This window comes from Myotis yumanensis, unplaced genomic scaffold (assembly GCF_028538775.1).
Source record: "Myotis yumanensis isolate MYYU_CA2020_CCGP unplaced genomic scaffold, mMyoYum1.0.hap1 SCAF_10, whole genome shotgun sequence".
NCBI lineage: Eukaryota > Metazoa > Chordata > Mammalia > Chiroptera > Vespertilionidae > Myotis > Myotis yumanensis.
Window position 1 is genome coordinate 61,280,455 of NW_027223761.1, and position 12,887 is coordinate 61,293,341.

General features: G+C 40.4%; 1 protein-coding gene and 1 non-coding gene across 3 annotated transcripts in view; both read right to left on the bottom strand.

The window, feature by feature from the left end:
* NAALAD2 (N-acetylated alpha-linked acidic dipeptidase 2) overlaps positions 1 to 2,497 on the bottom strand; it is a 45,542-nt gene extending 43,045 nt beyond the window's left edge. The window contains exons 1-2 of one of the 2 annotated variants that reach the window (XM_070425879.1): positions 2,371 to 2,496; positions 1,476 to 1,587 (exon numbers count right to left, since the gene is read on the bottom strand). In XM_070425879.1, the coding sequence (XP_070281980.1) occupies positions 1,476 to 1,587; positions 2,371 to 2,452 (194 nt within the window). In that variant the 5' untranslated portion in view covers positions 2,453 to 2,496. Of the gene's footprint in view, positions 1 to 1,475; positions 1,588 to 2,370 lie in introns of both variants that reach the window. The other variant, XM_070425880.1, reaches the window with a different exon arrangement.
* Positions 2,498 to 10,689: 8,192 nt separating this feature from the next.
* On the bottom strand, positions 10,690 to 10,796 carry LOC139019192 (U6 spliceosomal RNA). The gene has a single exon (XR_011473071.1). It is a non-coding gene; the product is annotated as a U6 spliceosomal RNA (small nuclear RNA).
* Between the last annotated feature and the right edge of the window lie 2,091 nt (positions 10,797 to 12,887).

Sequence of the window (12,887 nt, forward strand, 5' to 3'; positions counted from 1 at the left end):
ATGGATTTATAGAACGTTTATAGAACATTTCATCCCAATGAAGCAGGATATACATTTTTCTCAAGTGCACATGGATCATTCACAAAGATGGACCACATGAGAGACTTTATAAAAGAAGATATACAAGTGTCTAATAAGCACTGGAGATGATGCTTAGCATCAGAAAATGCAAATTAAAAGCACATCGAGATGCCCCTACACACCCATTAGAATGGTGAAGATTAAGACAACTAACAGTGCTAACTGCTGGCCAGGATGGGAGCACGGGCACATTCACACATGATCCCTAGCAATGGAAATCTAGGAATTTGGAAGTCTGTTTGGCATTTTCTTATGTTGAACATATGCTTATCATCCAAAAACAGCAATCCAAAAGTAATGACAACATATGTGCACACAAAATCTTGCACACATTTGCTCATCGCAGCTTTATTCACAATAAAATAAAAAAACAGAAACAACCCAATGTCCATCATCAACACATTGTAGTATTCATTCAATGTAATACTACTCAGCAGTAAAAAGCAATAAACTACTGATGCATGCAACAACTTTGATAAACTCTAAAATCATCACACTGAGTAAACGAAGATAAACACAAAAGAGCACTTATTGTATGATTCCATCTATATAAAATTCTAGAAAATGCAAAGGAATCCATAGTGACTTAGAATTGATCCATGATCGTCTAGGGCCAGGGGTAAAGGGAGGAATAAACTGCAAAGGGCATGATGTACACTTTCTGTATTGAGATTGAGGTGGTGGTTTGTTGAGTCTATTCTACATCTGTCAATACTCTCAAATTGCAGGCTTTATATGGAAGCAGTTTACCTTATGTAAATTATACTTCAATAAAGTTGGGGTATAACTTATGACAATATCCTTTAAAAGAGTCTGAATATAGAAATAAATGTCATGCTGATTACCTTCAAGGAGTTCAAAATGGCTCCCTCAAATGTCACTCTTTTTCATGCCTAGAGACCGGAGGATTTGCACTGAGCCTTTTGCTTTCACTTTGTCCTATTTGTATTACTTATACTTGCAACATGGGAGAGAGGTTTAATCTGTGGCAGAGAGATTCTGAAACTTTAACCTCCTTCCCTCTAAGTCAGAGTTTGCAACCAGTTAAGTCTTCCTGACAAAATATAATGTTTAAATAACATTGCTGATTAAACCCAGGGGCCGAGGAACAAAGAATAACATTCAGTTGCAGCCCAAAGTTATATGAAGTTGAAACATTTCTTAATAAAGCAATCAGCTAACTTTTTTCTGAAGATGAAATTAGGGCAGAAAGACTCCTGCCACAGTCAAATACACTGTATCTTAATAGTGGTTTAGGGACATTTTATGAATGCGATATCCTGTTAACTTCACACAAAGATTACCATGGGAATACAACCAGTTTCAGTACACTCTTCACTCTGCAATATCTTAAACACTTTATTGTTAAGATCAAATACGCAAAACAAACTTACCGAAGAAATGACCTAATATTCTCAGCTTTCATCTCAGATATCAGGTTCCACCGCACACTTTGATGATAGCGCAGGGTAGTGGTTGTTTCTTTGAGAGGCTTAATAAACCAGCCTGAGGGGAGAAGACACATAGGCACATATACATCACACACACACACACACACACACACACACACACACACACACACACTTACTTTAAACTTTTATAAAAACTAGGGCCTAATATAGCCCTTCCCTAAGTAAGAAATAGATCTTGGTGAGCTTTACAGAAATATTCATATTAAAGGCAGGGAACCTTCCAATTCCTCTGTGTAATGCAATTTTGAGTTGGTTAAAAGGAGTTTTTATATTAGGGAAGTTCTTTTCATTTCCCCACGTTAGATATCAAGGCCTGGGCCTTCCTCTTGTTCTGGCGGGGGTGGGGTGGGGAAGGGGGTGGGGAAGGGGGACGGACAAGGAGCGCGATGGAGTGTGGGGGTGCTAATTCTTAGCACCATGCCAGACACACAGGGAGCATTCCACAGATTTTTATTTAATCAATGACGGGGGACGGGCACTTTTTGCAACGCTGCACACATTAATTACTAGCTTTGGGTGACTCATTGATAATGCTTGTAACGGAAACCTCCATGTTCATCCCTGCAGAGAGTGACGCTCTAAACAGCTCTTATCAGTACCCTGAACCCAGGGAGCATCTAATAAACCTGGACTTCGGTCACTCTATTAGGAAGGTCCACTGCGTCCCTTAGGCTTCCGGTTGAGCTGAAACTGCGCGAGTTCACCATCCCGGACTGAGATGAGCTCAGCAGGCGGGGACGAGGCCAGCACAGCCCAGCCCGGTTTCCCTGCCGAGCCGCAGCTGCCCTGGGCTGGGGGCCGGGGTTTGCACACTTACCCACCATGAATCCTGCCAGGAAAGAGGCCAGCGCTGCAGCCAAGCACATGCAGAGGTACAACCGGCCCCTGGACTTGGCCATGGCCTCTTCGCGGCTGAGCTCGGAGCGCAGGCTGCTGTAAGGAGCCTCGAGGGGGCACAGGAACCAGGAGAGCGCGCGTGGGGAGGCGCTGAGCATCCAGGCTCCCGCGGGGCGTGGCCACCGTGGACCTTGGCCCAGGCTCTGCCTCCGCCCCCTAGGTCCCCCCATCGAGGGGTGCAAGCCTGCTCCCAACGACTCCTGGCTCCTTCGTTCCCCAGGGGGCCGCCAAGGGAGAGAGACCGCTCTGCAGGGGAGGGAAACACATTGTCGGGGTTGGCAGGCAACTTCCAGTCTGTTGATTCCAGGCAGCAAAGTCGGCGTGGGAGCTCTGAAAGTGTCCCTACTGGGTACCTAAAGCACTCTGCTGACCTGCCTCTGTGCCACCCCCGTTCTAGGCATTGCTGAGTTTCAGCTGGAAATGCACCGAAGTCCCACTTGCTTTCCCTTCCCTGTAGATTACCCTGCTGCCCCGGATTCTGTCCTAATTTCTGATGGGTCACGCTTGGGAAGCATTTTGGGTGCTGGCTGCTTCACTGTCTCACATAGGAGTTCCTTCAGGCATCAACATCACAACTGGTAAGTTTGAGTTCTTTTGTTTCCCCCTTAGCTGAACAGGTTTCCAGATTCCTGTACTTCTCAGTTCCTTCTGCAACTGGAGCGTGTCCCTACCCCACTGGAGTGCTGTGGGTTCAAGTTAATTAGATTAACCATTGCAAGTGCTTTGCTCCATCACTGGCAGGAGGGTCTCAACAAATGCCACCCTCCCTGTCCTCCCCCACCTACCACGTTTACAGGTGCTTCTCTTTAAAAGTGTTTTGTCTTTATAGTAAGGTAAGTTTTTTGAACAACAACAAAAGTGTTTTAGAAAGTTTGCACAAGGGAGATCCCTGTAAATGGCACTCCCAAATCCATCCATTTCACCCTAGAGCAGTGGTTCTCAACCTTCCTAACGCCGTGACCCTTTAATACAGTTCCTCGTGTTGTGGTGACCCCCAACCATAAAATTATTTTCGTTGCTACTTCGTAACTGTAATTTTGCTACTGTTATGAATCATAATGTAAATATCTGATATACAAGATGTATTTTCATTGTTACAAATGGAACATAATTAAAGCATAGTGATTAATCACAAAAACAATATGTAATTATAGATGTGTTTTCCGATGGTCTTAGGCGACCCCTGTGAAAGGGTCGTTCGACCCCCAAAGGGGTCGTGACACACAGGTTGAGAACTGCTGCCCTAGAGGAAATCTTTAGCAAGTCCCAGCTGGATTCCTCATATCCAACTGAAAGCAGTTTTGCAGCCTAAGGAAAAATGCCTATGAGTGGGTTATGAGAGATAGTGTATCTGTGGTCACATTCCCAATCTCCACTGCATTTTCTAAGCCCTATGATCTCAGTTGTGAAAAATACGTAAACAGCCTGGCTGGCGTCGCTTGGTGGTTGAGTGTTGACACATGAACCAAGAGGTCACTGGTCAGATTCCTGCTCAGGCACATGCCTGGGTTAAAGGCTCCATCCCTAGTAGGGGTCATGCAGGAGGCAGCAGATCGCAGGTCATTAATATTTCTCACCAATGTTTCTATGTTTCTATCCTTTTCCCTTCCTCTAAAATAAATCAATAAAAACATACTTTAAAAAATATATGTGAACGGATCCACCTTAAAATGGGACTGGAGTCACCAACCCAGAGGAGCTGCCTTACCTGTCTCACTCCTCACATTTTGAAATGTCTTCAGTGAGCAGAATAACTGGGACAAAGCAACATGGTATTCCAAACCACTGTTTGCAAAGCAGACAGTCTGACGACAGGACCGAAAGTTAAAGACATCCTTTAAATCAGCAGCACTATGTATAGCTAAGCAATAACTCAGCTTACCTGCCCTATAGAAGTGCCTTCCTTGGCTTATTAGCACCAATAGAAATGCCTTCCCTTCTATTAATGTGATTATTCTTCCCTTTCTCATAAAAACCCCTTGCCTTCGCCCCCTAATCAGAATGCTATCTGGGTTTCTGCCTGAATCGGTGCTTCCTAAAGAGCTGTTCTTTTGGATCTCAGAGAAATGCTTGTTGCCCATCACTCTGGCCTGTTATTTTAGATTAACAAAGTCAAGGCATTTTACTTTGCTCCTAAGGAGTTTCCAGAAGAGTCTAATTTCTTGTTTCTTGCACTGTAATTGTTGAGGAATATATCTGATGGTTTTTCTCTTGGCACTTTTGTGAAATGCCTGATAGTTAGCATTGAAACAAATATTGTTAGTGAATGAATTGATTTCAAAATACTTTAGTCGGGCGACAAGGGTCTCCTCAATGCCACAAACAATATCAAATGTCATTTGTGTCAGTATTCAAAAAAATGTGTTACACATATAACTTGGGTGGATTGGTTATATAATTTCTTAATTTCTAGGCTCTTGGCCTTTTCTATCTGCTCCCCATGGGATACTGTTATTGGCTACATTCCTCTCAAAAGGCAGATCAAAACCATCTCTAGACGAAGGCTTGTTGCAGAAAGACGAGTTAGAAAGTACTGATTAAAAGGACTGTTATTGGTGAAATTTGTGTTTTCCTACTCCTATCTCAATTTTATAGCTAAAGTTGGGTTAATAGAAGAAATTGGGGTATTAATTAGCAGTTTTCTAAGCTGATTAATTTTCCCAAATTAAAGGTAGATTATTCTTAAGTCAATGTTTATTAAGAGGCTACAGCCGGCCAGAAGTGAAAAATTCTGAGAATCTGATCCTTGCCTTTAGGAAGCCGATGGTACAATGAGAAGGCAAATATTAAATATGTAATTAAAGGTAAGTGTTCTAGGGTGGAGCAATATTACCTTAAATGTGAAGGTTGTCGCTGCCTCAGTAGGTGGCATCTACAATCTTTGTCTTGCCAATCCATCGTAAAATGTCCACTTAGCCGGTTCAGCACATCTTAGGCCTTGTGTTAATACAGATACAGATGGTACATTATTTTATCTTAACTAACCTTATAACAGAAGGTTGCTATCACAGTTTCTAATTATTTGTCCTTGGACAATATTTGCTTCCTATAAGCACATTTAACAAAACACCATTGTTGACTTATGCCAACCCCTTTCAATCCTTCCTTCAAAGCTAAAACGTGTATAAGAACCTTTTGGTATTGGAAAATGCAACTCTCAATAAAACTACTTAACACACTTGACCTGCTCATTATTCAGTGAACCTCTCACATGACAGAATTAGTTTCTCCGTTCACAAACATAAACTGCTCTTACATAATCTCTCCCCCTTTTCACATCCTGAAAGAGGCCCTCTTGTAACTTTCATGTTAAAATTCCATCAACTGGGTCACAGGAGATTTGAAAACAAAGTTTCACTCATGGCCTAATAAAGCAATATAGGTGAATTCCTTAACGAACATACCAATAGTTAAGATTTCATAAAGAAGGAATGATGTTTAACGGTGTCAAGGTTCACATTTTGTTTGACGATGTTGCCATGTCTTTCACAAGAGAGGGATCACCTGGGTGCTCACTGCGGGGATCCAGACATGATCCAGACATTAATGATGTCACAAGGTGACATGATGATGATCTGGCCATGCAGGCCGCAGTGTCCCCTTTCTGAAAAAGTGAAAGATTGATGTTAACATGGCTGAGATTCATGAGAAGAGATATGTTCCCGTTGAATATTTCAAAACCCTAGGTCACAAAACTGCCAAAAATCCATTTGAAACTGAAAGATGTTAGAATGTTAGGACATTGTACAATATACCATAACCTATAAAGCAGGTGAGAAGTAAGACACGAGTATAGAGGTAAAAGACTAATAAAAGTGAGGAGAAGTTTCAAAAGAAAAGCACAAAACCATGATTGGATATTTTCCTTCTGATGTCACAATTACTCTACTCAACAGTAAATGTGTAAATTAGTAAAGACCTCCCCCCACCCCACACCCCCAAGTTCAACTGTAAAACAGAGAGAAGACCGCCACCCATGCCCTCCTGTTGACACGGGACGTGAGTACCATGATGCTCACATTCCAGACGGAATCTTGGCACCGGTAAGTTCTACGGGTTGGCCTTTAAACTAAATGTTCTTGCTTCATGTTTTTCATTCCTTATCAGCATGTGCCCTCAGTCTATTTTCCATAATGGCTTTTATCAGACAGTGCTATGGTCAGGGGCCCTCATGCTTTTTCTTCCAGCTCTTTCATCTCTGGCCTCATTTGCATCCTCAGTCCCTGTGGACTTTCAGTATCTTTAGAATTTGCATAAATCTCTAGATTCTTGATCTTGCTTCTGATAGCCCGCTTTCTGTTCCAGCTGACCTGGCACCTACCCTCACTTGATGAGACCAGTTTCCCTCAAACCAGATAAATGTCCACTTCACAGGGACTTGTGGGGTCAGGGAGGAAAGGTGGAACCTTTCTCTGCCCATGGTCTTTTACTATGTATTTTCTTTTGAAGTTCTTTACCTTTGATTATATCATTTGCTTTCTGTTCTCATCTTTGCCCCCAGTGAGCCTCTCCCACCAAGCTCTCCCACCTCCTGTAGTTACTGTAATGTCTGCTTTGTAGATGTGGGTGCACCTCCGGTCCCCCACTCTTTGTTTTCATTCACACCTTGTATCCAACGAACCAGTAAATTCTACTGTCTCTGCTTGAATCCAGGATCCCGCTAATCTCAGGCACAATCATCTCTAATCTAGACTTCTGTAACTGCCACCCCCGGCCCCCCGGCAGTGGTCTCTGGCCCCACTCTTGCTCATATATAGACCATCTCTGACTTAGTAGAGTTTTCTTCCAGATCGGGGTGTTATTAAAATCCTTCAAAGCTTTCTCATTAAACTTAAAAACAATGAGACTTAAGACTTCTGGGAGCTGGCAACCAAACCCACTTGATCTAGTTTTTGAATCTTGCCTCCCTTTGAGGGAAGAAAACAAACACATGACAACCCAATGCATAGAGACCAGGAAACCACCACATCAGCAGCGGTCACCAGCATCACAAAGAACCAGACAATCCCAAAGGGAGGCCCGTGCTACTTACTGTGCCCTCCCAGTGAGTGTATCCATATGTCTGCCGATGGAGGAGGCATTGGTAAGTGGCAAATGGCCAAGGACGTTCCTGGCCTCCTTCCACAGTATTGTCCCAGGGTCCCTAACAAAGCAAACAGCAAGGAAACAGAATTCAAATTGTATAATTAGAGGCAGTTATTAGAACTAAAAGTATTTCATGTTTTCACTCCAGTGAGCCAAGACACTTTTAACTGCTAGCTCTTCTTGGCCAGCTAGAATGACCAAGGACAAAATAACTCATGACAATAACAACGTATTTCCTATTCGGCAGGCCATCTCCACAATAAAGATCAGCCCAGTGGTTCCCTAAACTGCACTGCCATTATTTGGAATTCAGTGCTTATTCTCTTCTCTCTAAACCTCAAACCATCCTGAGAAAGTCTGCCAGGATTGCCAAGTTCCAATCACTACCAGCTTTCATGCAGAACGCCTCATTTGTCATAGACCCAGAAAGCAAGGCTATTGGCGAGCAAGTGAGAGAGGTTTTCAGATCATCAGAAACCTTCATGCTCTTGCTTAAAGTGGTGAAGTTCTTGTACACTCTGTTTTGCACGTAGGACTGGATCACGGGAAGAAGAGACAGAGTAAGAGAACCACATGGTGTGGTCCAAAGAATGTGAAATAACTGGTTCTATGAATGCTCGCTGACTTTCGCAAAGATCAAAATTTTAAACAACATTCTGTCCTAATTCCTGAAACACAGGTCATCCTTCCACAGCAAAACTAAATCTCTAACCGACATAGACATTTTGTTTATTCCCCCTGAAGTCTCTTTCCATAAAGAAGAATGTCATTAAGACATTTTATAAAAATCCTTTAAGCTAGAACCAAAATCCAAGTGTAACTTGCATACTGAAGAATAGGATAGCCCGGCCAGCATGGCTCAGTGGTTGAGCATCTACCTATGAACCAGGAGATCAAGGTTCAATTCCCAGTCAGGGCACATGCCTGGGTTGCAGGCTCAATCCCCAGTGTGGGGCACGCAGGAGGCATGCACTTTCTGGTACATGGGCCAATGCTCTAACCGCTGAGCTGCTAGTAGCAGTTAATCATTTTTATATTCAAGTCTCTTTAAAAAGTATTTTATTGTTTAAAGAATGATAATACCAGTGTAGTGTGGAATTTACAATATATGTAAAGTAAGACATACAAAAAAAAATAATGAAAGTTTAGCCTATATGTACCTATAAGAAGAAATGCACTTTAAATATAAAGACAACTTGGCTAAAGAGTAAAAGGATAAAAAAAATATAACTTGATAACACTAAGCCAAAAAAATAACAAGACTGCTTTTTGATGTATCAGAGAAACTATATTTAATAACAAAAAACATTGGCAAAGATAGGTACATCATTTTATTTTTTGGTATATATATTATATTTTGGGTTATGGCAAAAAATTTATTAAATTTTTTATTTTACTGTGTTTTCTGCCATATCAGTAAAAAATTTTTTCCAATTCTTTTACTGTAGTAAATAGGTAATTTTAGAATAAAATGGTGAACTCATCAAAAGAACACATGATCCTAAACATTGATTCACTAAGAGAAGACCTTTAAAATAGATGAGACAAACAATAATAGAATTACAAGAAGAAATAACAAATCCATAATTATAATAGAATATTTTGATATATCTCTGTCAATAATTAAGTTAATAAAGATATAGAAGATGGAGCAACTCTATCAACCAACTTGAGCTAATTAACATAGAACATACCACTCCATAACAGCAGTTTAAGTATTCTTTTTGATTATGCACATTTAGCAAGATAGTCCATATTTTAGGCCATAAAACTAATTGAAACAACTTTGACATGATGAAAATTCACGCAAAATATATTTTCTGAAAACAATGAAATTAAATTAGAAAGCAATAATGAAGAAATTCCAAATTATTTGGAAACTAAATAATATACTTCTAAATAACCTATGATTCAAAGAAAAAAATGCAAAAATATATATCAAGGTGTTTTAAACTCAATTAAAATGAAACATATCAAAATCTATGGTATGACAGTAAAGCAACACTTAAGGGGGAAATTTATAGCACTAAAATCTCGATATTAGAAAAGAAGGAATGTCTCGAGTCAGTAACTTCAGATTTCACCTCAAGAACCCAGGGAACAAAAAAAAAAAAAAGAGAGAGAGAGAGAGAAATAGAAAAGAAATTAAACCCAAAGTAAGCCAAAGCACAGAAATAACAATCTGAGCAGAAATCAGTGATATAGAAAACAAAAACTGAGAAAATCAACAAAACCAAAATCTTTGATAAGATCAATACACTAGCCAGACTAATCAGGAAAAAAGTGGAGAAGATACAAATGACCAATATAGGAATTAAAAAGGTGACATTACTATAGATTCTACAGACAGTAAATAAAGACTAAGAACATATTATAAACAACTTTCTGCCAATAAATTAGGCAATTTAGATGAAGTGAAAAAGAAACCTGGAAATGCAGTTCAGCCCCAGCCCACCAGAACACACCTACAATAGATTAAGTTGAGTTTATGACTTTCTTCAATGAGGAAACACACAATGGGGAACCATGAGATGTCTCAGTAATAGTATATTAGAAAAAAAAAACACATATTACAGGATTTGGGCTTTGGTTGAGGAATTTGAGTGAGGGTCTAAGGGAAATGGGATTTGCTCAAACCGGGTGCTGTCAACAAGCAGAGATAGCTAGTGGTTAAGCCATTTCACTCCAAAGTGTTGCTCAAGAGAAATCAAAACGTGTCCATTCAAAGATTCGTACATGACTGTTCATAGCAGCTTTCTTGGTTATATCCCCAAAGTGAAAAACCATTGAGATTTCTATGAACAGGTACAGGATTAACCAAACTATGGTATATCCATTCAAATGAATATTATTTCTGCAATAAAAATTCATGCACATAACAACATAGATAAATCTCAAAATCAGTGCCCCCTTGGTTCATCAATCACTTCTTGCCATTCCCTTTTCTCCCTTCCCTTGATGTTAAAGATGTCTGCACTCTCTAATTTCTTAAAATGAATTTGAGTCTGCCACCTTCTCAATCAGTAAACATTTCCTTGCTCCAAACTCTGACATTTTGAGTTTTGGCCTTTCAAAGCATCAGGCACAAGGACTTTGAATCAGTAACAAGATAGCTTTTGACTTATTTGTTAGACTTTACTTTTAAAAAAAAAAAGAAAATATGGAATGCTTCATGAATTTGCATGTCATCCTTGCTCAGTGGTCATGCTAATCTTCTCTGTATCATTCCAATTTTAGTATATGTGCTGCTGAAGCGAGCACTATTAAGACTTTACTCTTAATATTCTGAGGAAACTGATCTCATGGTATACGGGTCATGTTATGCAAATGTCTACCAATGTCCTCTGGTGTTGGGTGTTTTCAAGGTTATTTTGGTTTGGTTTCTACCTCTGTCCCAAATTTGAAATTCATTTGAGGTTTCCAAGAGGACAGAGACAGAACTAATCCTTATAGTTTTTAAGAGATGCCAGCTTCTCCCTACACATTGGATCTCTCCATTTTAAAACATAATGACTGCACTTTAAACATGACAGTGATTGGAGCCTAATCCCAAGGATTCTAAATTCATTGTATTGATTCCAGGGTCTGGCATAATTAAGAGCTCCATAGGTGAATATTTAGCTAGAGCTGCAAACCACTAGCCTATAATCATGTTACTCAAAGTTTGGTCAAAGGTCGGCAGCATCAGCATTACCTGGGAGCACCCTCAGGCCTCCCTCAGTAAGGATTTGCAGTTTGACAAGGTACCCAGGTGACCCAAATGTACTTTCATTTGCAGAGATTCTGGTCTCAAAAACACACAAACTCTAACGGGACTCAAGTTCTCAAAATACATCGATATCTTGAGTACACATGTGTCAAAATGTGTTCAAGATTAACTGGAATCTTTTTAACACTTTAGATGTTTTTTTAAAATATATTTATTGATTTCAGAGACGAAGGGAGAGGGACAGAGATATAGAAACATCAATGATGAGAGAGAATCATCCATCAGCTGCCTCCTGCTGGGCATGTGCCCCGACCAAGAATCGAACTGTGACCTCCAGGTTCATATGTCGATGCTTAACCACTGAGCCACACTGGCTGGGCAACACTTTTAGATTTTTATATAACTTTTTTTTTCTGAGATCAAACCATTTTATTGAGGAGGGGTGGGAGGGAGAGCAGAGTTTGCTAAAAGCAAATATGCCTCTTTAGTATACTGATTCTTAAAAGCTGGTTATTTTTAAGGAAAAAAAAAAAAGACTCTGGAAAACCCTTTGACCTTCCCCTTTACTGCTCCAGGAGGGTGATCTCATCGCAGATAACTACCATTTGAAATGAGCTGGTGTGTGATAGCCAGGGAAGAACCTAGCAAGGCCCTTTGGATTCAATTCCTCTCTGTGCCCCAGTGTTACAATAGCCCAGAAGACATTTACCAAACATGTGCTTTTCTACCTCCACATGACTTGCCTTTCTGCCCTTTTAAGTCCCAAACCACAAACCCCCTTCTCCTTGGTCCCAGGTGGAATACAAGCCTCAACTGCCCAATGTGTCCTTGGTCTATTCTCATGGCATTCTCAAATATCCACGTCAATCACCTTTGGTCATACTCTTCTGTTAATATATCTCATTTTAATTTCATCATTAGCCCAGGCAGAAAAGGTTAGAAGGTGGGAGGAATTTTTTGTGTCCCTACAAGGGGCTTATGGGAAGGGTCCAAGGGCCAAGAGTACAGTGAGACCCATAGTCCTCCAGGAGGCTGGGACCTCAGCTTCATAGTTGCCAAAAGCTTTTACATAACTGTTAGAATCCACTTTGATTTTTCAAAGAAAGAAAAAACAAAACCCCACACCCTGCTTGATTTGTAGTTTTAGTTTTAATCAAAATTATCTGACACAGCCCTAGCCGGTTTGGCTCAGTGGATAGAGCATCGGCCTGTGGACTGAAAGGTCCTGGGTTCGATTATGGTCGAGGGCACATGCCCGGGTTGTGGGCTTGATCCCCAGTGGGGGGCGTGCAGGAGGCAGCCAATCAATGATTCTCTTTCATCATTGATGTTTCTATCTCTCTCTTCCTCTCCCTTCCTCTCTGAAATGAATAAAAATATATTTAAAAAATATCTGACACAAATTATTTAACAAATTAAACTATTCAAATATATTACCAAAACATATTTAAATATATTACCACAAACACAATAATTCACTGATGCAAATATCTACAACTGTGTTTTAAGAAAGGGAAAACGGGGCTTTCTAAATTTGCATCGCATTTGAGGAGTTGAGAAAGCAGAAAATGGCTTTTGCAAGAATGACACACCCTCATTGCTTTTCATAATAACCTGAAATGGACAGTATTTGCACAAAGTGC